The sequence below is a fragment of the Coniophora puteana genome, assembly GCF_000271625.1.
Source record: "Coniophora puteana RWD-64-598 SS2 unplaced genomic scaffold CONPUscaffold_8, whole genome shotgun sequence".
NCBI classification, from domain to species: Eukaryota; Fungi; Basidiomycota; class Agaricomycetes; order Boletales; family Coniophoraceae; genus Coniophora; species Coniophora puteana.
The window spans coordinates 256,665-282,132 of record NW_006913060.1 but is presented as its reverse complement, the minus strand read 5'-3'; the positions used below and the strand labels follow the sequence as shown (position 1 = coordinate 282,132).

Sequence of the window (25,468 nt, the reverse complement as noted above, 5' to 3'; positions counted from 1 at the left end):
CACTCATTGACATCCTGTGTATCACAGGTGCGCCGCCGGTCCGCGGACACGGTGCTATCGTGCCGTCCGTGGATGTCTGCTGGCACAATGTTGTCGCCGAAATGGCCCGTCCGCTGGCACGACGTTGTCGGCACTGGCTGCCTGCATATCCTGAAACTGTTGCAGCCTTCGTCTATCTCAAGCGCATTCAAGGACTTTTGGATCTTCTCCAGAGTCTCTGACCGGTCGCCTATTTCGTCCCGCTGCTGAGGCGAGAGTAGGTCTGATACCTTCTGCAGCACAGAATTCTTCTTCTGAGGAATCCTGCTCAGAAGCACATTACCGATGTTGATATCACGGTGCTGAAAGCCCTTGCACAGCATGCTCCAATACCCTAGAGATGGCCAGATAATAATGAGCAAGGCAGCTACTTTGCTTCTGGAAAACAATGACTCGTACTCAACATTGCATGAGCAATAGCAGTGAAAAGCTGTTGAGGTGACTCAGCCATAACAAGAGAGCATCCGGCAAAGCTGGAAACGTGCTGTTGTAGTGTTCGGTGTTCTGGTGAAAAAGACTCGTTCACATCGCCATCAAATACTGTACTTTTACAACTGTTCGCTCGTCCCATGTCCCACGGGTTGAGCGAGCGAGCCATTTAGGCGGGACTGTCCCACCTCTTTGAGGACTCACGAGCCAAAAAGCGGGACAAGTGGTAAAAATAGCGTAAAAATACGAATAAATTCGAAAAAAAAATCTAGAGCAATTACAAGTGATCTAATGACCCAGAAAGTCGTCGAACTTCTTGTTAGATACCTTACGACGCTTCCCCCTTCGGTTCCCTGGCCCCTGGATGAGAGGAGGAGGAGGCATGAAAGGGGGGGGGGGGAAGACGCACTGCCAGTCATTCTACAGCAAAATAATGTGTCTCTTTATACGTCAACACGCCATGACTTGACTGAGAGCATCCCATACGGTTTGAGCGCGATTTTCGTGGAGGTGACAGATGAACGTGGTGCTAGAGTTTCAGAAATCCAGGGATGAAACAAAAGCTTTCGGTCAAGCTCACCTTAGCTGCTGCAGGGCCGAGCATCGACAGATGTGCGTCGTGAGGTGGAAGTGCTGCCCGCCAGTAAAGACTGGAGGCCAATTCTGTTGACACATGGCTCACAAACCTACGAACAAAGAACTGTCAGTAATGTGTAGCACGCGCGAGGAGACTTCATCGAGCTATGATTTCCCTGAGTTACCTTGTCAGCCGGGGAATAGAGACCAGGTATGTCCGACGCCGAACGCGACGTGTCCCGCGACATTCAAAATAATTAACCCCTGACGAGCCAAGTGTCCCGCATCGATCCCGACCCGCGAGCCAGAAAGCGGGACATCCGGATTAGGAAGTTATTCTCCCACGAGCGAACGGTCGTAAAAGTACAGTAATCCTTAGATACTTTGGAAGCAGCAAGAAACCACTGATAGGACTGTTTGATGGTGGGTATTAGCGTAAAATGATAGAATAACCGAAAGTAGAGAAAGGAGATAAGAATAGAGTTGATACTGGTAGTTCGAAATGATAATGACGGCCAGCGAATCAGCCTCACTCTGTGCATGGATGTTCTTCAAACGATTAAGAGAGTCTCAGTATACACCGTGAACGAGGGAGAAAGGTGAAACGACTACACTAACCAACTCCTTCGGCAACCCCTCGAGCGCAAGCTTAATGCACCCCGCCAGACCGGGCAGTAGACCCGCCAGGTGCACCCTCTACGTTTTGATGTTATCAACAAAGACATGTCCATCGAACAATCGTGTCCGACACACGCGCAAAATCACCTCCTAAGACGTAACCCTGGGGCTGCGCGAAGAGGGCGGAGAACGAAGCGATGGGACGCTTGGGTTGCTTCTTCGGCGTCGCTGCGTTTGATCCCTCTGTGGTCTGCATAAGGACGGATATAGCCGCGGTATCAGGGCCGACGGTGGAGGGCGTGACGATTCCAGCGGGCTGCGGGATGGTGCCATGGGGGATGAGCGACGGAGACGGGCCTTCTACCGGTTCGTTGGGGCCACCAGCAGTTTAAAATGCGGCAGGAGATGCGAAGAACGACGCGTCGGAAAGAGGAGTGGCAGAGACAGGGCTACGTCGATCCGCGCCGACCAGGAACGCTCCTGATGTTGACGTGTATGAGGTCGTTGCAGTAGCACCGTTCTGCGCGAGGACGCGCGCAATCTGATCGGTGGTTTGCGGTAAGAGGGCAGACAGGAAGCTGCGAGGAAGCCAAGGTAAGTAGAGAAGTGTAAAGTGGAGGGAGGGACACGGCGCACTTAGTCCACCCCTTGCTATCATCTGTGTACTCAACCCGCCGTCAGACGTTGTCGAACAGTCCTTGTAGGTCCGTCGCGTTCCGTTTGAACTTAAGCGAGACGCTGCACGTCAACGGTTCTTGCCGCATGCGATGCGTCCGGAGCTATACAAGACGCTACTCCGTCCGCCTCGCAGTCATTCTTGGAGAGCCAATCGCGCAAATTGGGCATACACGTAGGAAGTGGCACAGATGGTAAATTAAAGTCGGTTCAAGTGAGTTCAAGGGGGTGAAAGGGGCAGGGATTCATGGAGAGCAAAAGAGAGTGGACGTGTCAGACGCGACGCGTTGGCCACTGTTGGTCAGCATCGGAACCTCCAATTCTCGATGGCAATGTCGGTCCGGAGGCCGAAGCCATCCTCCTTGACACGGAAGCCCGGAGGGTGAACGTCAACTGAACCTCGTTGTCCTCTCACAACTTATACACTCGGGTAGAACAGAGAAGCTCGGATCTATCACAACTATGCGCAACCTGATATCCAATGATACTGGTTTAAAACGCCATCAAACGGTAATCATCTACACTCAATGCAAAGTAACTTGGGAACCATATATAACGCTGGCATTAATCCAGCTTCAAACAAGAGTCTCTAGCAAACACGATTGACGTGATAAGTTACATAATCTGAATAATAAGGTATATGTCACTTAAGACGGCAGCTGGCGGTCACTTCTCATTACACGACTGTAGGATATCCACCTAGATCATCACTTGCACCCTGAGCGATATTCGACTTTTGCGAATGCTGAGAGAAACATCTTATTAGCAGGTAATCTCGAGACCGGAGGAACATGACTCCCACCAGACCATAATCTGTGTGGTCTTGCAAACCCGATTCTCCATCCATACGAGATGAAGAGAGACCGTTAGATGGGACTGTCAGCTCGTATATGAACTGCGACGGGGGTGCTCGGATCGATTGGCGTGCGTTGAGACTAAGTTGCAAATGTAAGTACAACATGCACCTTGATAGAAGGTAGAGCATACGTTGCCATCAAAGTCATGACATATACTGCGTAGTATGAGCGTGAAGAAAGTGAAGGGATCTCGGAAATCCTGACCTTTCGACATGCACATCTCGAACATAAGGTACAAAAGTGTCGTCTTCGATGCGAAGTATGCAATTAGGCTAGCCCACTCTACCAACCTGAAAGGCCCGTCATCGTCAGAGACTGCATTCTGGGCACAAAGACTGCAAATATACGCTTACGCTACAGAAAGTCCACTCGAGATAACATAAACTGTGAGCGAGTGGATAACCTGCTCGGTTCTGTATACAAGGTTCAAAAATGGTCGACAGCGCCTACCTATTAGGACTCACGATTTAAACCCGGTGATACCCTGCCTCAGAAGATAGCAGAGTAGTGCTGCAACAACAAGGTTGAATGAACTCTCCAAAGAGAGTGCGGCAATCATAGTCCACTGTAAGGTAAATTAGCCTATACTCATAAATTTTATAGAGAACTCACGCCAAGTTCTCCTCCACCGTAAAGACTTGACTTTCCCTTATTTCTGGCTTTCGTCCATGAACGTTGCGTTTATGAGGTCAAGCTATGAACTCACAGTCGCCAAACAGTGTCTACTTTTTTTATTAGCTCCAAGATTCACATTCTTGTATGGTTGGAAGCTTACACATTGAAATGCCTTCATGAGAGTAATGATTTATAAGTGGAAAGATCGCACATTCGACACAACACCTCACAGAAAGGAACCAGCTCCCAAACAACCTTTAGCGACATGAGCTCTTGTACCCTCACCAATGCAAATCTACTTACTAGTATTGCTGATAGGGCCCACCAAGTCTTTCGCACTTCGCGCGAATATGCCTTCAGTATTTTGGTTCAAAAGAAATGCTTAAACCACTTACACACCCATATGCGATATATCAGAAACCTGTGGCAACAAGGTTTATAAGGACTATTTACTTGAACATGGGGGTACTCACAAGTTTACAGCGAGTGCGATCACTGCCTGGTTGCCATAGCGGGTAATTACGCAATTATAGACTAGAAGTAACTTGGTACTTACCACGATGGCAGGTTCGTTCTAGGGATATTAACGTGTGTTACCCCATGACTACAATCCAGTAAACAAAATGCATACGCACATAAATACCCCTAGAGTGTGACTACAGTTAGCCCTAGGCAGCATGACTCATCAGATAAGCGTCTAACACACCAAGGGACGTCTGGAAGGAGAAGAACCTGTGCGTAATCAAGGACCAACCAGGTGTAGAGACCAGACACTTTGAACGCCAGTGACGTAGTGTTAAGGGACCTGCAAGGTTGCCTGTTAGTGTGCATATAATGGCGATGTTTCTTGACCCACCATAAGGCTCCAACCTGATACGGTGTGAGTCAAACTCCATAATAAGGAGAATGTGCTACTTACCAGGATCTTTAGTGATAGTCGATCATTGGGATACCTCCGATACTCCACCGTGTCGTCAGAGGTGCGTACTATCCGTCAATATAATCTACTCAACTCACGTAGGATATTGTTTGTAGGACTGTAAACCCATAAAGACTACATTGCCTGAGATGCAGAGCCCACCAAACAAACATATATTCACTCACATTGATGCAAGAACCATCCCGACAAATGCAAGCCCAAGAGTAGGTGTGAGATTGATCTGCAAAGTAGCGAACGGAGAGGGCGAAAGAGAATATGGGGAAGACATGTCTTAGTAGCAGCAATCAAGCACGTCGGGCAAGAGTGATACCCAAGTGGAGAATCCCAGCGGGTCAATATATCCGTGCCCATGGCCTGCGAACTCTGAATCAACGCGGAAGACAGTGCCACGCTTCACCGAATGCCCAGTGTTGTTGATCATCAGACTCCAATAATAGAACAGATCATCACTAGTAGTCCCAGACAATGATCAATCCAAAAGTTCTGGTATGGGAAGGGTTCGAAACTGCATGCTAGTGAATGAACATGATTAGCGCGGCAGCACCACATACCTGTGCATTGCTCGAAATGATGCTTCTCTCCCAAGCACTCGGATATCACCCTGAGACGCTTGAAGCTTGAAGCGTGTGTATGGTGAAATGTACGTCAGGCCCGCGGCGATCAAGGAGAGGAAATGTGGCGGGCAAAAGGCCTACACCGCCTCCCCGGTGTTCGGCCCGATAATACCGGCTTGCGTGGTGGACCTCGAGTGGCTAATAGTAAAGGATACCAAGTGGTTAATTTGGCTTTCACTTCACGCTAATCATTAAGGAGATGGAGCTGCAAAAGACCTCAAAAGCGTGACGGTGGAAGCAAAGATAGGCTCAAGCTCGAAGTGATCCTTGCACAAGTCCCTGCAATGGTAGATGCCGTGGACGCAACAAGAAAACATGAGCAAACTGTTCGTTAATGGGTCGCAGCATAAAATAGATTTCAGGGTAGATTTCTTGAACACTAAAGGGTGAAATGTAAATTTGTGATAGAGTGGATACCGCATAGCAATCAACACAAAGGAGCAGAGGAGGATAAAGCCGCGATGGACTCGGTAGTATAGTAGAGAGTCGGAGGTTTCCCTTGGACTTGGTGCTGTTCAAAGCAGGATCCCGAAAACCTAACACTGGCATCATTGGTGCTACGCCCCAAACACATGTACACTGAGGCGCTGCGAGTGTTTCTGAAATGAATAGTAGGAGTGATATAATAATGTCAGTCATTTTACTTAATAATAGTACTAGTAGTATCGGGTGTTTAACACAGTGTTCTTAGGTCCATCAAAGATATCATACTGTTCAGATGTTTCCTATCCTAACTAATTTTTCGGCGAGGAATGTCCCAAAACTACTCGTTATCTGCACCTTACTACGAACTTGTAGATGTATGGTGTGAGGAGTTCAGCTCACGTTGGTAGTCATCATCCGTAAAGAGGACGCTAGTGAACTCGCCTCCGCTGGAACCTCTACCATGTGTGGTTGCCTCTAGATTGCCACGTTCACTTCTACTTTCTGCTTTCATACTGAGGACAAGATGCGGCCCCATCATAGACAATGGTAAAGCTGCAAAGACATCCGCCACGATATCTAGTAAGATATCAGGTGACTATGAAATGGATATCGTCAACTTGCGCAAGCGTATTCATGCGATGATCAAAATATTACCTGTGGATAGTCAGATGTCTTGAAGTTTAGAGAAGAGCTAACGAGTGTTCTATGGAACTGTCAGAATACAGAACTGGTACTTATAGCATCATTACTCACAGTAAGGCCCAAAAAACATTATCTCTGATAAGTACCGAGTATATGTCTGACATGAGTTTACGTCTGAGGATATGACGCCAAGCCTGCACAAAGTACAAAGCATCTTGCGCGAATTTGTACATGGATAATGAAACTAGAAGAACCTCGAGGGCAGCAATTGAGCCGATGAGGGTCGAGTTTACCCACCCCGTTGGCGCGAGGGTACCCGGAGTAGCTGAAACGAGGCCACAAAATATGATACTATCAACATCGTATGTCGACGCTGCGATAAATGGTGAGATGAGATTGTTTGAAGAGGAGAAATATTACCTGTGGTCCCGTTCGAAGGAAGAAGTGTGATTATCCCAGTCACAATGAAGACCGAAGTTTCGACAAACAAGCACCCAAGAAGGAGCAATAATATCGCTCTGGATCGGTCGGACATTGCGTATACACGCATAATCATGAGGCCTTCATGTGGAAGTCCTTGAATTTGAGAAGAATGTGACCATTATCAGTGACACTTACCGTGATCGCAGCACACAATACACCTCTCGTTGAACGACCCGGTACAAAAATTGAAAAGCGTAGCCTAGATTTGACCGATTCAACTTTGGCCCTCCCTTTCTCTGACATAAAGCTTACATCTACAAATGAGAGAAATATACCATGACTTCGTTTCGGACTCTGGGAGGAGATAAAGCTCACTGCAAAAAAAAAACAGTAATGAGCATTGTAACGCCTTCTAAGAAACACCAATCATTGACCAGTCCTCACCGAATCGGAGACAGCAATGATCTCGACTGTGTCAAACGTGAGTCCCTCTCATATTTTCAAATCACGGTGGGTCACGCACATATGTCCGCCCTGTGATTTCTCCGCTGTGAGTACTAATTTATAAAGGGCAATGTTGTCTACCCACACCATGTAAATTATCCCGACATAACGTGACTTAAAACATAATGCTCTCATGAAAACACTGGGCACTCCAAAGGCCGATGTCACATACCACGAAGTACAGTCCAGACACAAGTGATGGTTTCTTCATCTGCCATATAGTGATCAACACCGGGATGTTTTGCATGACATGAGGTGCACCTTACCCATATAAACTGAATCTGATAAAGGAAGAAAAAAAAGGAAAATATATATATGAGAACTGCAAGTCATCGACTCTGGGACACTGCTCGAAAACTACCTCGTCATCTATGCGAGCTGGTATAACTCGTATCTTCAAAATTATGGTAGGCTTTTGTTGACCTTTGTTTGACGTTTTGATATGGGGTTTTCCTTTTTGAGCTTGGCCTGCGATGTTTATCCCGAACAAATCCCGAACGTGGTAGAACGACACTTTGTTGGTGATATGTGCAATTATCTATGGTGCGTTTTTGTCCTCAACTAAGCCCTCGGGCAAATTGTGATATGCTGTAGTGGTGTGAGCTCGAGCCATGAATATTGCTAACGTCGATAGAAAGTGCCGGAGCGTAGCGCGGCGTGTCTTGTACACACTTATTATTATAGCCCACGTGAACAGGGACAATAAACTTACGGTAGTCGTAGAACACAAGTGAGCCCATAGCAACTGCAGACCCGTGCGCAAGGCGTGAGTCCTTTTTACACACCCGAGAAGAATGGTGGATACTTGCCTCTTGTATAGGCTATGCTAGGATTGAGTGGATTAAGAGGTACCTGACCCGATGTTACTAATAAATGCGACATGTTGATGGTGAATAGAAGTGTGTTGAGAGAAAGGAGTAAATATGAAGAGAAAGGAAGCGAGAGGTTGACAGCACGCTCTCAGCAAAGCAAGGGAGTATAAAGGCACATTTCTCTTAGTAATTATAGCACAGGCCAGCCCTGGGTTACTACCGCGATGCGTATAACATACTGCTGTCCGACATATGGTGTATCGCCCTTTTTGGATAATTAGACACGGCACAGTTTACATAGTGCTACTGTCTGCTACTATCATCGAGCCACTACTGGTACTGAACGTACGTGCATGCTGCTTTTACGCGAGAAGTAAATCTCAGTTCCTCCTCCTCCTCTTCCTCCCCCTCGCCTTTTTGGACGTTAACGTTATACCATCATCAGTAGCATCATCATCAACGGTCTCAGCTGCCGAAACGGAACATGCTGAATCCTGTCCGACCACGAACTACGCAGTGATCGATACGCGCTGACTCACCACAGGACGGCACAGTGTCACTGGCGAAAATGGAGTAACCAGAGAGCGCCTCAAATCAACATGTCGACTTGAGCCTGCCACCTGACCCTTGCCGTGGCGACGCACCACGATGTGGTACTCGAACAAGCGGAACAAGGGTTCGAAGGCGCCCAAGAAGGCGCCGCCGCCTGGCTTGAAAGTCGGTGCTCGGCATGGTATATGCCGAGTCTCACCCCGCGACCATACATTCCTGTCTCACCGACTGTGGAGTTTGGGCAGGACCTGTGGAGTCTGGACAGGACAATGCAGACATAACGCGTCGTCAAGCACTAAAATTCCAAGGCATTGATAGGGGCGATGAGCATCCTCTGAATAACCCGTCGACGGCGGAGCCGCACGATGTATACATGCTTCGTAGGCGCTTAGATATCGAAAGACATATCTGCAAGTGGGTGCTAGAACGACAAGGTAAACATTGAATAAGGATAGATTATATACCGCACAGTGTTCAACATAGCTCTCAACAACATGCTTCTCGAGCATACCTTCAGCTGTATCGATCCTGGTAGTCCGAGATGATAATCGCCTCTAGCGCAGCAACCTCCCTCTGCGCGAGGATATTCTGAAAAGGAGCGGCGACAGCGTCAGCACACCCCGTGGACGAAAGAAGTGAACGACGCACATCAACCAGCTCGTTCGGCAGCCCCTCGAGCGCAAGCCTACTCCACCTCGCCAGACCAGGCAACAGCCCCGCCAGCCGCATCTTCAGCTCCTCCCTCTCTCCCCCGTTCTCTCCTTCCACCCCCCTCTCCTTCTCACTGCTATCGACGAACACATGCGCGCGCAGCCCGTCAAACAACACATCCACCGCACGCTCCGCGCTCACCTCGAGCACGCGCGCAAAGTCCGCTCCTAGCGCGTACCCCCGCGTTTGCTCCAAGAGCGCGGCGAACGAGGGGCGCGCGATGGGGCGTTTGGCCTGCTGCTGCTTCGGCGTCGCTGCGTTCGATCTCTCCTCGCCGGTCTGCATCGGGACGGAAGCTACAGCTGGGCCGACGGCGGAGGGCGTGACGATTCCGGCGGGCTGCGTGATAGTGACGTGGGGGATGAGCGATGGGGACGGTGACGGTCCTTCTACCGGTTCGTTGGAGCTACCGGCGGTTGGAGGGGCGGCGGGAGATGTGGAGAACGACGCGTCGGAAAGAGGAGCGGCAGAGACGGAGCTGCCGTCTGCGTCGATCGATATCGATGCGTCGAGCGGGAACGCCCCCGATGCTGACGCGGACGATGGAGGCGGAGAAGCGCCGCTCTGGGCAAGGACGCGCGCAATCTGTTCAGGCGTTTGAGGGAGAAGGGCTGAGAGGAAGCTACATGCACATATGTCATAGCGCGGTCAGAAAACAGCGCATGAAGAATAATCATGAATCAACGCACCTAGTCCGCCCTTTGCCATCGTCCGTGTACTCAACCTTCCTCCTGACGTCGTCGACCAGTCCCTGTAGGTCCGTCGCGCTCAGCTTGGACTTGAGCGAGACGCTGTCCGCATGGCCAAGGTTAGCATCTGACCCCGCGGGAGGTACACATACATGACGCACCCTTCGAACACGCCCTCGACCGCCCACCGCACGCGCTGCGCAATGTCCCGCCAGCCGACATGCACAAGCCACCACGAAAGGGAAAGATACTCCATCTCGATCCGATCGTACTCGTCGTCCTCGTTCTCTCTCTGTCCCGCCCCCACATCCATACCATCCACACCCATACCGAACCCGCCAAACGCGCCCTCGAGCCCGCCAAGGTCCGTCTCCCAAGGCGAGACAGGACCGCGCGACCGCCTCGGCGCGGCACCCTCGTACCCCTCATCAGCACTTTCCCCCTCATCCTCGTCGTCACTGTCCCCTAGATCGCCCGAAAGCACCCCGACGAGACCCTCAACAGCGCTCCAGACAAGCATACCCGTCGGCCCCGTCCCGCTTACAAAGCGCCCTAGCGCGCTGCCCTGCAGCCTTCCCTTCCCTTTCCCCGCCTTGCCGCTTCCATGCAGCTCCGAGAAGGGGTCGGCGCCGGCTTCGGCGCCGGGGATGGGCGGGATAAGTGGTCCCCAGAACGCATCGAGCTGCGCAGCGCGGGCACGTGTGCGCTCGCGTCGCTCGTCGGCGAGAACGGCGCGGACGTAGCGTCCGCGCGCGAGGAGGGCGTGTTGGGTGGCGGTGAGCATGGCGAGGAGGACGGCGGCGTAGAGAGTTGTGAGGGTGCGTGTGAGGGCTGCGGTGGGTTAGCATTGGGTGTATGCACAAAGGGATAGGGAGAGCGCATGTACTCACTGAGGATTTTCACCTCCTTCCAGAGCTCGGCCTTGCTCTTTCCCGCTCCGACTCCCGTTCCTTGTAACGCACCGTGCGCCGCGTCATCCGAGCTCGCAGCGCTCGTCATCGAGCTGGCGAGCGACGCGCCCATCTGCGAGCCTGTCATATCCTCCAGCGGCTGCCCGGGCACGCCGAGCGTGCGGCCCCGCGGCGCATCGCCAGCGCCATTATTGTTCTGCGCCTCAGGCGCATCACCAGCCTCCGACGCAGCAGAGGACGGGGCGCCGCTGCCTGTCCCTGCAGAAATGCCCGACACGTTCATACGCTCGACCCAGCTGCTCGTCGATGCGCCGAGGCTGGGCGAGCCGTCGCCTTCCATGCCGGAGATGACCGAGGAGCCCGAGACTGAGTAATCCGCTACGCTCTCCACGTCCGAGACGCTCTCCGAGGCCGAGGCCGAGACGACACTAGGGTCGCGCCGAATGTGGGGTAGTCTGAGCGCCTGCTGTTCGCCAGTGCTTGGGCGGGAGACGTGGTGGAAAGAGGACGAGGCGTCGGATGATGATAACTGGACAGAATCCGATTGCTGGTGGGAAGCGGAGGCGGATGGGGCCGATTCGGAAATGGGAGGACGCTTGCGCGCACGAGCTTGGAGTTCGGCGGTAAGCGCGTCAACATCAAGCTCTGCGAGGAGCTGGTCGGCGAGGGAGGGCATGAGCGCGGTCGCCGTGTAGGATGCATCGTCGCGGGTTTGGCGGAAACGGCGGCGGAGGCTGCAGATTCGGAGATGCCAACATGAATTGAATATTACGGGAGAAAGACAGGCAATGCGTGATGGAGTTAGCACACCAAGTGGACCTTGATAGTGAGGAACGACTCACGTCTCCCGAGCGCCCCTCTCTCTGACCATGCCTGACTTCATCTCACCTATCCTGTCCGACACATATCCGGAGACGACGTACGCGCCTCCGAGCACGCCTGCAGCACCGACGATGCGCCCCCGCCGCTCGTAGACATAGTTTCTGACGCGGTCGAGCATAATTGCCGGATGTGCGGGCGCAGGGTGATGGACTCTGGCGCTTGCAGAGTGTCGTTGCTTCACCTGTGATCCAAAAATGTAGGCGCTACAAGGCGAAAACTGCGAAGAGGAAAAGAGCGAGATTTGGGCAGGGGAGGGATATGGGTTTGGTGCGCGTGTTTTCGTCACCGGCAAACACCAGGCGAGGATGAAGTAGTCCCTTACGTAAGCCATTTCCCCGCTCTTTCGCCGGCTTAGAACTCCTCTTTCCGAACATTGCAGTCATAATTCGCGGGATTATCTTCTCTTTTGACCCTCGTGAACTCCCATGGCGCCAGAGCAATGCATACAAGAGCCCGCTGTGCAGCCTCAGGATTTCAACTTCAACATCCAATCGCACAATCACTTCCCTGGCACGAATGCGCCCTTGTCTCACCGCTGCAGAGGTCATGCCTTCCACAATCTCCCTAGAGCTCCTAGACAGCTGTATACTCGATGTAATCTCAAGGAAATATGAGTCTCTCCGCGATTTAGCTCTAGATGCTGTCTACTCCGAGATCACCACCGTCGCTGGCATATTCTACCCGAAGGGCCCGCTAACAATCGAGGAGGACGAAAAGGAGAACAAGGAGATGGATTGGGTTTAGGTGTACTTTCCCTGTTACCATCGTCCTCGCTCGACCTCCTTCATTGACGATGACCATGACAGCAACGGTCTGCGTGTATGTGGGAAGGCGAGCGCCGCTCATGTATCGGATATTTTGGGTGTCGCTGCAGGGTTGCCAGCGCTTGATGGACCTGTGAATATCGCTCTCCATGAGCGCCTCAGGGGCAAACGACGTCCTCTTGGTGTCAAATGTCTGATTTTTCCTCAGCGTTAGCAGCCTGCCCCCGCTATGGTACTCAATAAACCATCTTTCATAGTGCCTCAGCTGCGGCGAAGTCGCCCGCCGTTATACACGTACTCGCCCGAGGTGCGCCCTTCGGTATGCCAACGGTCTCTGTCGCCTCGTCGCTCTTCCCCGCACGCGGCGCCTCATATCGCCCCGTCGCATACTAAACGCTCCCAGATGCCGCACTAGCGGACGCTCGAGCCCTATGTGCCCGTCATGTGCGGTCTGCGTTTCTTCGAATACGGAGCGGTGAGTGATGCGAAGTACGCATGTCCTAGGTGACGCTGGAAGGACTTGCGAGGGTGCTCAGGAACCTGTGCGAGCCAAGGGCCACAATCGGCGCTCAAGTGGGGAACGACACTGGCTTCCTCGCTGCCGACGGTTTGTCGATCCGCGGCTCGCAGACTCGCTCGTGGATGACGGCGTGTTCGTGGCGAGGTAACTCGTGAGGCTGATGTCCAATATAAGCACGTTCGTGCGCACAACGGACGCGGTGTGCAGTGTAGGATGGCGCAGAGCAGAGTTTGTCGGAATAGTTCATAGGTCCATTCATTGGTGGTAGGTCTCGTTGAGTATCGCAGAGGACAATACGATTCTAACATGAAATCATCTCGCGGACTTCCTGGAAGGCAGATGGTTGTTCCAGGCAAGGCCAAAGCGGGCTCCTGGGCCAGTTCACCCTTCTCGCATTCAATTAAAAGTTTCTCTGTCCCGTCCGATGCGGAGAGATGCTGCGTTCGCTTCCCCCAGAGACGGGATCATCGGGGCCTCGATGAAATGGTCACTGTGGTTTTCTGTTCCTCAAGTTCATCTACCGTCATCTTTACTGAAGTACTGAGCTCTGTTTCAGGTCCCCGGTCTTGGCTGAATTGATGGAAATTTTCGAGCCCTGGCTGTCAATTGAGCTCGAGGTCGAGTTTGGCCTCCTAAAGCGCGAAACTCGCTGGGAAGACCCGCTATCAGCAACGTAACTCCAGAGTCGAGACTCTCAGCCGCGGTCTCCTGATCCCGAGCGAATTCAAAGATGAGGCCCGACCTCCGAGAAATGTCGTTAATTGACAGGGTCGCTGTCGTGGTCCCGGACGCCACCTCGGCTACCATGGGTCGAGAACGGGCCTCTGGGCCCAGCCCGCACCGACTTGGCGCCGTCGGAACGTAGGGTAGAGCAGCCTGAGGAAAAGTATGAGGTCCGAGAACGTATAAAGCCAGCCCGCATCGACCGACTTTTCCTCAGTCAATCCTCGCCTTCAGTCCTCCGTCCTTCGTTTACTCAACTCTCACCCATCATCATCGTCACTATCATCATGCACGCCTCCACCTTCGCTGCTCTCACCTTTGCCGCAGTCGTCGCTGCCGGTGGCGCCGGCCAGTGCAACACTGGCTCTGCTTACTGCTGCAACCAGGTCAAGAGCGTGAGTATCCACCCTTTGTCGGGAACCGTACCGGTTTGCATTCAGCGTACTAATACGCTTTATCTTCCAGGTCCAAGACAAGTCCGTCACCAAGCAACTCACCGCTCTCGGTGTCGTCGTCGAGGGCCTCACCGGCCAGGCCGGCCTTGACTGCTCCCCCCTCAACGTCCTCTCCACCGGCGCTGGCACCTGCAACCAGCACCCCGTCTGCTGCACTAACAACAAATTCGTACGTATCAGCTTTCAAAGTTACATGTGCTTGATTGCTAACCTCCATTGCAGACGGGTCTCATTAACCTCGGCTGCTCCCCCATCAACGTCAACCTCTAAGTCTAATAGGGATGAATGAGCTGGTTTATACTGGTCCTTTCCTGGTTTATTACGCTACAGCGCTGCTCTTAGATAATACAATCTGCTTGGTTTTCTGGTAAAAGACTTATGAACGACCGAGCGAAGTGTCTACCTTTGAGTGAGCGAAGGTATGTAACTCGCTGCCAGCTCATGACAAGAATATAAGTAGTGCCATTGTTTTGCGGAGAATGCTTACAAAAACAACGACAATAGTAGCAGCATACACATGATTCAACTGAGGTCACACTTGCTCAGTCGGGTGACAGCACTTCGCTCTTCGTTGTTCGGCCCTCCGAACCTACAGAGGAGGATATCGGACGCTTCAAGAAACCGTGTTTGAAGCCCGTCTTCTCACGCCACTGCGAACTTAAGGTCGAAAAACTACCTAATACGTGGCTCGTTCTGCGCGTCGCACACTTGAGACGGCGTGGCACTAACAGCAATCCAACTCGCGGACTCATTCATGGAAACGCCGAACGCTGTCGCGGCAACTTGCAAGACAACCTGACCGCGCGGGGCGTGTTTTGCGTGGACGCGTCTGCCCAGCGGGCGTATCAATCCTATCGGCAATAGTACAAGTGATGATTCAAGATGTCCCTTTGTCTTCCGCAAACAGACTAGCTGTAGGATGTTTTCATATCATTCAGATTGGACGTGAAATCTAAGTTATCTAACTGCATCTTTTGTCTTTACAGGTACCGCCCCCAAAAGTTTCAAGTTATGAAGGCATGTGACGTCATCCCTCTTTGAGCGCGTGTTCGGAACGTGAATCTACACCCTTCATAGACCTAGGTCTTTCTGCACGTTTGTTCGATTTGAATAAAACATCTTTCAATGGTGTCCATAAAGTCATCTCCGTTTCATCAAGCTGAACGCCGACAGCGAAAATGATGCAGCCCATCGACAATACTATGAACAGGCCGGCTTTTCCCTAAAAATTGCGAGCGCGTCTAATGAGCGTCTGTTTCCGGCTAGAAAGCGCGCCGAGGACAAGGTCGACTCAAGGAGTAGCGATACCATGTGCGCATCCTACGGAGCCTACGCCTCTACGACAGCTGCGTTCGACAGAATTTATCCCGCTCCCACTCAGCATCGCTCAGCATTCAGTCCGAAATGATTGATGCGAAGCCGAGGTCTGTGTTCGCCTGGTCTCCACACGGGAGCTCATCGGTCATCGAGCGTTTATTCGTTGACATGCAAATTCAAGGTCTCCGTCCCTCTGCCGTAAGTTCTACAAAACCTTTGGGCTTCTATCAGAATCCCCAGTCTTGGTTCTACTGATGGAAGTTCCACGGTACATACCCGTGGTTGTCTACTGAATTCGAGAGCGTGTTTAGCCACCGTGAATAACGAACTCCAGAAACGCTCACGTCCGCAATCTATCCCGAAAAACTCGAGGCTCTTTGTCACGGCCTCTTTTCATTGAACGATCCAATATGAAGACTGTCATCGTATGCAGGTCGCGAATTCCGAATACCTGCCACCAGTTGACAGGTCCGCCGTCGTGTCCCCGACCACGCCCTCGGCTGCCGCTGGTGAAGTTCTCGCCCCCCCGCTCTAGATCGTGCAGAAAAGCCGCGCATCGTGACATGAGGTGGAGTGCAGGAGGGAATTGCCTGGCGCTCAGAACATATAAAAGCCTGCCTGCATCGACCAACTTTTCCTCAGTCAACCGTCGTCTTCTGCCTTCTGCCCTTCGCCCTCTTAAACCCTCACTCATCTCTATCACCATGCACGCCTCTGCCTTCGCTGCTCTTGCTTTCGCTGCTGTCGTTGTTGCTGGCGGCTCTGGCGAGGGTCAGTGCAACACTGGTGATCAGTTCTGCTGCAACAAGGTCTCGTCCGTGAGTATCCAGTCCTCGTCGCAATCTCTACCACCCCGTGGGCTAACGTAGTTTAATTTCCAGAGCTCGGACGAATCTGCCGTCAAGGAAGCCGCTCTCCTCGGCGCCGTTGTTAAAGGCATCACCGGTGATATTGGTTTCGGTTGCACCCCTGTCGGCGTTCTCTCTTCAGGCGGCAGCCAGTGCTCATCGGCGCCGGTCTGCTGCACGGATAACACATTCGTACGTCCCAACCTGATTAAGTTTGATTCCCCTGCTCACCTCCATTGCAGAAGGGGCTCGTTAACCTTGGCTGCTCCCCCATCAACGTCGCTCTCTAAGGGATATGCCGGTTTAGATAGTTTTCTGTTCAGTTTATACCCGACGATCATACATATCAGCAATACACTGCGTTTGGTCTGCTATTGGCACCACGGTTTATAAAAGGCGGGCGCATCTCACGCACTTTGCCATACTTTCACTAAGTCTGTTGCAAGGGTATGCGCCTCCACTATCAATCAGTTCTGTTACATGGAATATATACTTGTCCAGGTGTCTAGTATTATTAATGCACTGCAAGGCTGATGCAGTGTTTGTCGACTTGTCGCTTGTTCAGCGTTCATCAGCCTCGCTTGCTCAAGGAACCCGTGCCTATTTCATCACGTATGGTAATATGTACGCGTCGCGTCGCTCCTTTGGAGAGGCAGCGACGAACGAATGTTAACAGCAGTTCTTTCGCAAAGCGGGGTAGATTCATATGAGTGTAGCTGGTAGATGTTTCGGTATTCTAAATATTGGCCTTTGCCGCAGGACTGATCGATACTGATCATCGGAGTAATTCTCGGACAGCCTTCAGATGAGTGCCGCTTGTGTCGCATGGAAATCGCGTGTATCACACGCCACGATTCGACACAATCGCCTTGTTCGCATCCACAAACCCCCAGGATTAGTGGCACTTCACACTATACCTTCACTATACCGACCATCAACCGGCACGAAATGCATCCCTGCCTCAGCGTCTCCGAGGTAACCTCACTGATTTTCTCTTTTGTATCAAAGCATACTCTTCCAGCGGTCGCACGAACCTGCCAAGACTTTAAGGAGCCTGCGCTGGATGCGCTCTACTACAAGATAGACTGTCTCTCGGACGTCTTCTTGACTCTTCCCAAGGAGATGTTAATGTTTCATGAGCACTCAGACTATGGGTCCAAAACGGTAAGCTTTCTCGACTCTAGGAACGCATCCGTGGGTCTGACTCGTATCGTTGCCCTTTCAGCAATATGTACTTTTGGTGCCACCCGTGGCTGAGTCGACTTGGGAATTCCTCCTTGGATACCTTCGTCGAGTTCGTGTCTTGGACCTCGCCCTCGATCCGGAACAGCTTCAGCTCGACATAGAAGTTTGGTGCTACTTGCTGGAAGCCGAACTCTGCGATTTTCTCTTTCCAAATCTCCAAACCCTAATCCTCAAACACCGTGTCGTCCATTCCGAGCTCCTACCCATGCTCTGCAGCCCGCATCTCACATCTATCGAGCTGCATAACTTCTTCCCTGTCAGTCTTGATGACGCAGACAAGGACGACGAGTCCACGACGCTCACCAGAGACGTTCTGAAAATAATGGGATTACGCAAAGTATCGAGGTTCAGCGCCGACGTGGCCGCCATGGGTATCAGGTCCCCAGAGATCATTGTCGAGTTCGTCCACACTCTCGCTTCTTCCTTCGACAAGTCCCTCGCGAAAGCGATCAGCATCACGCAAAGCGTGGAGCCGAACCACCTGCCCAAGGTTACATTGACGCTTGATCTACTCGAACCGCTCTTCGTCTACAGCGGCCTGACTGCATTGACGTTCACCGTGACGGCATACTTTGAGCTCGACGACTTCGACCTCGCTGCTATCTCAGCCGCCCTTCCCCGTCTGCAGAAGCTTTGCCTCGGCGGCAAAGTAGGCTGGAGAGACACATACTATACGAGTTTCTCTGGTATCGCGTCTATTCTGCGCAACTGCCCTGACATTCGCTACCTTGAGGTCATCGTCGACGCAACGGTGACGCGAAACGCGTCGTTCGCTGCTCAAATCGTGCCTGATGGAGGCTACAACACACACATTCGGGAGATTAGGTTGGCGGACTCACCGATTGATGACGAAGCGTTTGCCGCGCGGCAGTTGAGACGCATGATGCCCCGCCTTCGGAGCGTCATTGAGCCGTCGATTCATACGGACGGTACTAGCCATTGTGGTGCTTGGACCTTCAAATGGCTCCAAGCCCAAAAAGTTCTAGATTGATGGTTGTGATGAGATCCGTTAGCGTACTTGAATCTAGATCCTCAATAGTTTGTACTTACTTGAACAAGCGAGTCGCTTTTTGGTTCTTCAACTTGAAGCTTCGAGTTCAAGACATCCCCTGTTCCGTTTAATTTTCGTCAATGTTTTCGTATCTTAAACTTTGCAAGCTAAGATGTAAGACGATGGCAGCAGCAGAGGAGTTCGTTAGAGATGGACAGGACTGTCTCATCGGATGTGCACCTGTCTCAAGCAACTTAAAAATGAACTTGCTGCGCGCCGCGTTTTCGTTCCACCGACTCATAGCCTGTCATAGCCTCTCTCCTGGCCGTCGTCTCCTTTTACCAACATGCACCCTTGCTTTCGTCTTCCAGAAGTCCTCTTTACTATATTTGAATCATTTCCAAGTCAGTGAAGAAGACGCTCGCAAGAGTCTAGCAGCCGCTGCAAGGACTTGCAAACCTTTCAAAGAGCCAGCGTTGGACAAACTGTACCGAGAAATTACCATGATGGACGTGCTCATGGTTCTACCGGAGGATCTACTGGATGTTAGTAGAGCGAAACCTGTTGGATACATGGTAAGAGTCCATCCGACGGCGTATGCGATGTAGAATATGGTACCTAATAAAGACGTGTCATGCTACCAGAAGTTTCGGCGTATTATGAGGTTGTCCGATTGGAGAATTCTTGAACGCTATGTCTCGAGGGTTCGAAGCCTTGTATCCGCTGATTCGGAAGCCTGCACGGTCGTGATAGATGACGTTGTCCTAAGTTCATTATCCTCCTTTTGCGGCTCCCTGCTCTTCCCGAATATTCAGCGCGTCGAGGCGTTCGACTTCTTTCCCAGATTTCAACGGAACTAACCACTCGTCTTGGGTCCTGACATCGTTGAGGTCGAGATTGGGAAACTTCCGACGAATAGTCCGCACACCTTGACCTGGTTGAGTCGGGCTTGTCCTTCTCTGGAGACCCTCTCCATTATAGGGGGCGTCGACCTCCGCACCAGGCATGTTTTGCCTAATGTGCTGTCCGACGCCGTATCTCTCGGATTCCAGAAGCTGAAGACCTTCAGAGCTGGTACCCGGTTAATCATCCGTACACCCTCCGAATTGTTTCCCTTCTTGTCGAGTCTACCGTGTCTGGAGGAACTCGCCTTTGACATCAGTCCTCTGCCATCATACCGAGCACCCCCTGTTCACCAGCCCACGAGGTCATTCGCCTTCCCCTCACTTCAACGACTTACCCTCGACTCTGGGGGCCCGAAGGAAGTTACATCCTTCATGTGCTCCTTAAGTGATCTCAAGGCTATGACGTCTCTACGCGCTGTCCTCGTCCCTGACTCCATAAACGTCGGCGACACTGTTGAAATGCTGCAAGTACTCACCGAGATCCTCCCTGCGGATAACATGCTTAGTCTCAAGCTTACGCAGCATTTCTATGACGCGCTCGGCCTCAAGCTTCTGGACCTCTCAACCTTCCGACGACTCTATAAGTTCAAGAACCTAACCAAACTATCGTTTAGCCTCATTTGCTCCCCCGAGATGAACAACAGCTTCATTCAAGAGCTATCCGCTGCTTTCCCTAAACTCGAATCCTTGTCTCTTTACACGGGCCCTCTTCCTCTCTTGAGCAACCATATCACCATGACAGGTCTTGCAACCCTGCTGAGCGGGTGCCCCAACCTCTTTTATATCAGTCTAATTGTCGACTTCACCGCAGCTAACAATGCAGCGTTCGATGCGTTTCCTCCAACGGCGTGCAACAGCCGCATTAACAGGGCGTACTTTGGGCAGTCCCCGATAGACGATCCCGCATTCGTGGCGCGCCACTTGGTTCGCATGTTTCCTCGACTATCCGATATATCTCCACACTGCGTAAACTCTCTCGCCAGCGATTGCATGTGGCAGGAGGTGGCGACTATGGTTCGGAAAGCTAATGCCACCCGTATTTTGTGCTGAATATTATTCGTTGCCTCGGCTATCTCGTTAGAACATACGAATCGCATTGGTTGTACCCCTCAGAGCCGCTTCAATATATCCTACGCACATATATCTTTGCGCCGAGTACACACGCCGAAATGTCTTCTGTGGTAATAAACATTGACTATGCGCCATCTTTCTCGCGAAGTTTGTTGTTGTGATGCACCCCAGTCGATATTCCGGGTGCGTCGTTGGATCGCTGTAAGCGCTGGTGTTTTCGTGATCCAATCAGCTGGTTCGTAGCGTACGGTGCGGGTGCGCTGTTTGTTCACGGGCATGTTTTTGCGTCGCGAAGCTGGGAAGAGAAGGGAGATCAGGCCGTTCGGAATCTGCCGCGATGGAGCTCCGGGAAGGCCGGGGCGTAAATTTGTAGAGTTCGGATCAGACGCCCACCTATCAGAGACCTCATTTTGAGCGTGATCAGTGAACTTGAAGGACGACCTGTGTTTTCGAGTCCACAAATGCATTGGTTCACTTACTTGTTTGCCATCTAATATCCCGTTGAACGTGGGCTTTCAGCTCTCTACATATGTGGAAACAGGATGAAGAATGGAGAGAGTAGTAGAGGGAGCCATGGCATCGGAGCATGACCATATGCCCCAGGGTTCACAAGCGGCTCTTTTGTGATCAAGTGGTCCGTTTCACAGCCGTTTTGTTAGCCGGGCGAGCCAGCGAATGAACATGGATGCGGCAAGCAGATGACGCCAAGGTGGATGTAGAAAGAAAAGGATGAGATCAACGCAATTGAGCTGTTGCTTCTCTTCTTCCCCACACTTTGTTGCAGAGAAGCCTTTGGCCTCTGAATCGCTCATTGTGCGTCCTGCCTTGGTTTGACCCTGACGATTAGGGCTACGTCAAACGTCAAAACTCTTTACGGCAAAAGCAAGCGATGGCATCCGAGCCGAACCACGGCGGCTCACGGTCGCCCTCCCTTGAAGACGACAACGAAAAGCGGAATACGATAGCCACCACCACTCTCAGTGCCAACGCTGCCAGCAAGGATCCCGATGCTGCATTTCAGGATGTGTTAGCCCACACACAAGCAGGCGAGATATCCGAGGCAGCTGTTGTAGCTGAAGGCGCGGAACATACCACCTGGTTCGTCATTGGCGTCGTCGCCTGCTGTTCCATCTCCGGTCTTCTCTTCGGTATGTCATCTTTCTCCTTGGGGAATGGGATGTATGCGCTGAAATAGACTCGCTCGCTCGTGCTTCTGCTTCTGGGTGGCGGTGAAAAGGTTACGACACTGGTGTCATCTCTGGTGCGCTCGTTTCGATTGGAGGAGACTTGGGTCCGGCTGAGCTATCGGATGGGCAAAAGGTGCGTCGTCCCGACAACATTGGGTATGGTGTTACTACTTGCTGACGAACGATGGTGCGGCTAGGAATTTATTACGTCCTCAACTACACTGGGTGCCCTCCTTGGTGGCCTCGCTGCAGGCGCTCTCTCAGATATCACTGGCCGTCGTCCTGTCCTCGGTCTTGCAGATGTGCTTTTCATTGGTGGTGCAATTGGTCAGGCGGTCTGCCACACGGTCTGGAGTATGGTACGCCCATTCTTCCTCCCTCAGTATCCCCTTTCTTCCCTGACTATTGTCTCTCCCTTTCTTTCTCTCGTACGCATAACGCCACTTTCATCCACACCCGCGCCCTCCCACCCAGATTGGCTGCCGCCTTCTAGTCGGCTTGGGCGTCGGCCTGGCCTCATGCATCGCCCCCCTCTACATCCAAGAACTCGCGCCGACCCGCCTCAGAGGCCGCCTGGTGGTGCTCAACGTAGTGCTCATCACTCTCGGCCAGGTCATTGCGTACGGCATCGACGCCGGATTTGAGAACGTCCCACACGGGTGGCGATGGATGGTCGGACTTGGCGCTGTGCCCGCTGGTATCCAGGCCGCGCTCGTATTGATCCTTCCCGAGAGTCGTGAGTATGCTCTCTTTGTTCGTTTGGGCGCATAGGCATCGACTAACAACGGCTGACTCTGTGGGATGCAGCGCGTATCCTGGTAAGAAGGGGCGACATTGAGGACGCGCATAAGGTGCTCGGGAAGATATACAAGGGGGCAAAGGCCGAGCAGGTTGAGCTCAAGGTGCGCATATACTTTATCCAGCATGTATGCGCTCAATTGATGTTGGTCTCGCTATCAGCTCCGTGTTCTTCGTGCAGCCGTCCAGCAAAGCATCGATATCGCCAACTCGACGACCTTCCTCGAGCGCATACGCAGCATGATCTCGGTCCCCGTCAACCGTCGCGCTCTCAGTAAGCTTCCCTCCTTCTCACCCCTTTCACCATATATCCAGTACTCACTCAATGCCCACCATGCGCAGTCGTCGCCTGCGGCCTGCAGGCATACCAACAGCTCTGCGGGTTCAACACGCTCATGTACTACTCCGCCTCCCTCTTTGCCGAGATCGGGTTCGACCAACCCACCGCGGTCGGGCTCATCGTCGCAGGCACGAACTTCCTCTTCACACTCATCGCGCTCCGCTGGATTGACGTCATCGGGCGGAGAAGGATCATGCTCTGGAGCGCGCCGGGTATGGTCGTCGGGCTGGTGGTGGCTAGCATTGCTTTCCACTGTGCGTGTCTCCCCTCTTGGCAACGCGGCGTGATGGCTGATATGACATGTCATGATCCTCCGCGGTGCAGTCATGACGCGGAACACGGGCGGGCAGCTCGTCAGCGGGTCGCACTACGAGACGGGCTGGTCCGCGGTCGTGCTGCTTAGCATGATCGTGTTCGTCGCGAGCTACGCGACCGGCCTCGGCAACGTGCCCTGGCAGCAGGGCGAGCTCTTCTCGCTCGAAGGTGCGTCTCGCCCTTTTCCCCTGCCCTCCTCCTTCGCTCCCCACTTACACCGAGTCACCCCCATAGTCCGCGGCATCGGCACCTCCCTCGCGACAGCGACCAACTGGGGAGCGAACCTGCTCATCGGCTCGACATACCTCTCGCTCATGGCGCGCATCACGCCCGCCGGCGCGTTCGGGTTCTACGCGGGCCTGTGCTTCCTCGGCTGGGTGTTCTGCGTGGGCTTCTTCCCAGAGACGGCGGGTCTGAGTCTGGAGGAGGTGCAGGTCGTGTTTAGAAACGGGTTCGGGATCAAGGAGAGCAGACGGCTTCGAGAGGAGAAGAGGGCGTTTAGGATTAAAGATGAGGCGGAGGCGGAGAAGAGTGCTGGGAGGGTTTGAGTGCTCGAATGGTATGGATCTGGGGTGAGATATGGATTAATGGCTGTGAGCTAGGAAGCGGACCTTCGGAACTCGAGGGATAGTTTTGTAGGATGCTTTCTTGGTTTCTTCTCTTTTTTGACGACGCTGACGGTTCAGTGACGATACCCGAAAAACTTGAACTTGTTTACAAGATCTAATACGTAGTACACATATACTTTACGATTATTCTTCGATAGGTGTCCGTACGATTAGTACGTGCACAGATACAGTCCCGCACAAAACTACTGCTCAATCGAACGGGACAGCCCATATCCCGGGCCCCTGCAGTGCCTTCTTCTCTCTCTGCTCCGCCTTCGCAGCACCGAATGCACTCGGCACCGGAATGCCACAGCAATCGGGGAGGCCCTCGTGCGCGTGCCCATGTCCGTGCGCGCCCAACTTCGGGACGCCTCGTTCATCATATTCAATCACTTCGTTCTCGTGGTCGTGATCGTGACCGTTAGTGTCAATGTCAACGGGGAGTGGCGGGGCAGGGAGGAGCGAACCGAAGAGGAAGTGTTGCATGACGGGCAGCTTGCCGAGGACTTCGCCGAGGTACATCTTGAACATGCCTTCGTTTACTTTGGTCCATTTCTTCACCTATACGGAAGGGGAACGTTGATGTGAGATGAAAGCGGATACGTAGGATGCAGGGAAGAAGATAATTGGACACAGAGTCGGGGCGCGTACCTTGGAGATATCCCACTGCATCGGCGAATGCCATCCAAAACTGACTGTCTTGATCTATAACATCTGGTCAGACACGGAAATATATCCGATTTCAGACTGTATACGTACCGAGTTATTGAACTGGATGCACGCGAAATACACGTACTCTTTCGCCATCTCCTCCACGATCTCGTTGACTTTGATCGAACCCGGCCCCGGGAACTGATTCTCTACGGAGAGAGAGACATGCAATCAGTGAATGCATATGGCGCAGAACACTGGCATCACTACGCACTCCGAAGTTGAGCTGAGCCAAAGAGGAACGGAAGGTGGTGATAGTCATCTAGTCCCCACGCGCCGTGCGATCCGGCGGGTTCGAGCCAGTAGCTGCTCTGCAGCACCCGCATGATGTTGATATACCTGGTGCACAATGCAGCAATCAGACAATGTGACGCAACGAAGATGCACAAGGGTCTCACCTCCAGAAGATGCGCGTGACGATCGCAGGATAATCCGAGGACTTGAAGTCGATACTCGGGCCCTTGCGGTCTGGTATGCCCGGATCCTCGTCCGGCGTCTGGTCTTCGTTAGTGACGTTGAGGTCTCCATTCGGTACGTCAAATACACCAAGCAGTTCCAGGCATAGTCTGCATAAGATGTCAGCTTTGTGATTGAACAGTATATAAGGCGGAGGGGAAAGGGGGCAGGGAAGAGATGAACGCACAACCAACTGAGAAAATTCAGCTCCATGCCGCTGCCGTAGTCGATACGCTGTCTGTTCCCCCATGACTCGGTAAAGTACGCGCTGAGCTCTGGGATCGCATCCTCTGGTACGC

At 52.4% G+C, this 25,468-nt stretch overlaps 6 protein-coding genes across 6 annotated transcripts; 3 read left to right on the top strand and 3 right to left on the bottom strand.

The window, feature by feature from the left end:
• Positions 1-1,505: 1,505 nt before the first annotated feature.
• CONPUDRAFT_166285 (uncharacterized protein) lies at positions 1,506-5,017 on the bottom strand (the record flags this gene model as incomplete). The annotated part of the gene is made up of 11 exons (XM_007771735.1): positions 1,506-1,740; positions 1,798-2,022; positions 2,116-2,240; positions 4,283-4,308; positions 4,366-4,383; positions 4,445-4,454; positions 4,516-4,614; positions 4,666-4,679; positions 4,729-4,770; positions 4,827-4,863; positions 4,914-5,017. 11 exons carry the CDS (start codon positions 5,015-5,017, stop codon positions 1,694-1,696), a joined length of 747 nt encoding a protein of 248 aa, XP_007769925.1. The 3' UTR covers positions 1,506-1,693.
• A 1,060-nt stretch (positions 5,018-6,077) lies between these two features.
• On the bottom strand, positions 6,078-7,605 carry CONPUDRAFT_73949 (uncharacterized protein; the record flags this gene model as incomplete). Its single annotated transcript, XM_007771625.1, has 9 exons — positions 6,078-6,154; positions 6,189-6,384; positions 6,444-6,492; positions 6,543-6,804; positions 6,852-7,007; positions 7,050-7,113; positions 7,167-7,228; positions 7,378-7,411; positions 7,531-7,605. 9 exons carry the CDS (start codon positions 7,603-7,605, stop codon positions 6,078-6,080), a joined length of 975 nt encoding a protein of 324 aa, XP_007769815.1.
• Positions 7,606-9,235: 1,630 nt separating this feature from the next.
• CONPUDRAFT_90911 (uncharacterized protein) lies at positions 9,236-12,033 on the bottom strand (the record flags this gene model as incomplete). The annotated part of the gene is made up of 6 exons (XM_007771734.1): positions 9,236-9,310; positions 9,371-10,055; positions 10,123-10,224; positions 10,284-10,953; positions 11,013-11,767; positions 11,876-12,033. The coding sequence occupies 6 exons, from the start codon at positions 12,031-12,033 to the stop codon at positions 9,236-9,238; spliced, it is 2,445 nt and encodes an 814-aa protein (XP_007769924.1).
• A 2,176-nt stretch (positions 12,034-14,209) lies between these two features.
• Positions 14,210-14,647, top strand: CONPUDRAFT_154928 (fungal hydrophobin; the record flags this gene model as incomplete). The annotated part of the gene is made up of 3 exons (XM_007771733.1): positions 14,210-14,317; positions 14,388-14,546; positions 14,600-14,647. The coding sequence occupies 3 exons, from the start codon at positions 14,210-14,212 to the stop codon at positions 14,645-14,647; spliced, it is 315 nt and encodes a 104-aa protein (XP_007769923.1).
• A 1,751-nt stretch (positions 14,648-16,398) lies between these two features.
• On the top strand, positions 16,399-16,832 carry CONPUDRAFT_58116 (fungal hydrophobin; the record flags this gene model as incomplete). The annotated part of the gene is made up of 3 exons (XM_007771543.1): positions 16,399-16,512; positions 16,576-16,734; positions 16,785-16,832. The coding sequence occupies 3 exons, from the start codon at positions 16,399-16,401 to the stop codon at positions 16,830-16,832; spliced, it is 321 nt and encodes a 106-aa protein (XP_007769733.1).
• A 4,752-nt stretch (positions 16,833-21,584) lies between these two features.
• Positions 21,585-24,564, top strand: CONPUDRAFT_125843 (sugar transporter). Its single transcript, XM_007771732.1, has 9 exons — positions 21,585-21,902; positions 21,992-22,074; positions 22,139-22,300; positions 22,416-22,677; positions 22,749-22,843; positions 22,902-23,013; positions 23,082-23,333; positions 23,404-23,562; positions 23,629-24,564. The coding sequence occupies exons 1-9, from the start codon at positions 21,644-21,646 to the stop codon at positions 23,940-23,942; spliced, it is 1,698 nt and encodes a 565-aa protein (XP_007769922.1). The 5' UTR covers positions 21,585-21,643; the 3' UTR covers positions 23,943-24,564.
• Positions 24,565-25,468: the final 904 nt, after the last annotated feature.

What these genes read in the sequence shown, in the direction of transcription:
- CONPUDRAFT_125843 (XM_007771732.1), top strand. Translation starts at nt 21,644, where the DNA reads ATGGCATCCGAGCCGAACCACGGCGGCTCACGGTCGCCCTCCCTTGAA. An exon ending in AGCTATCGGATGGGCAAAAG is followed by an intron (nt 22,075 to 22,138) that starts GTGCGTCGTCCC and finishes TGGTGCGGCTAG; the next exon opens with GAATTTATTACGTCCTCAAC. An exon ending in GCCACACGGTCTGGAGTATG is followed by an intron (nt 22,301 to 22,415) that starts GTACGCCCATTC and finishes CCTCCCACCCAG; the next exon opens with ATTGGCTGCCGCCTTCTAGT.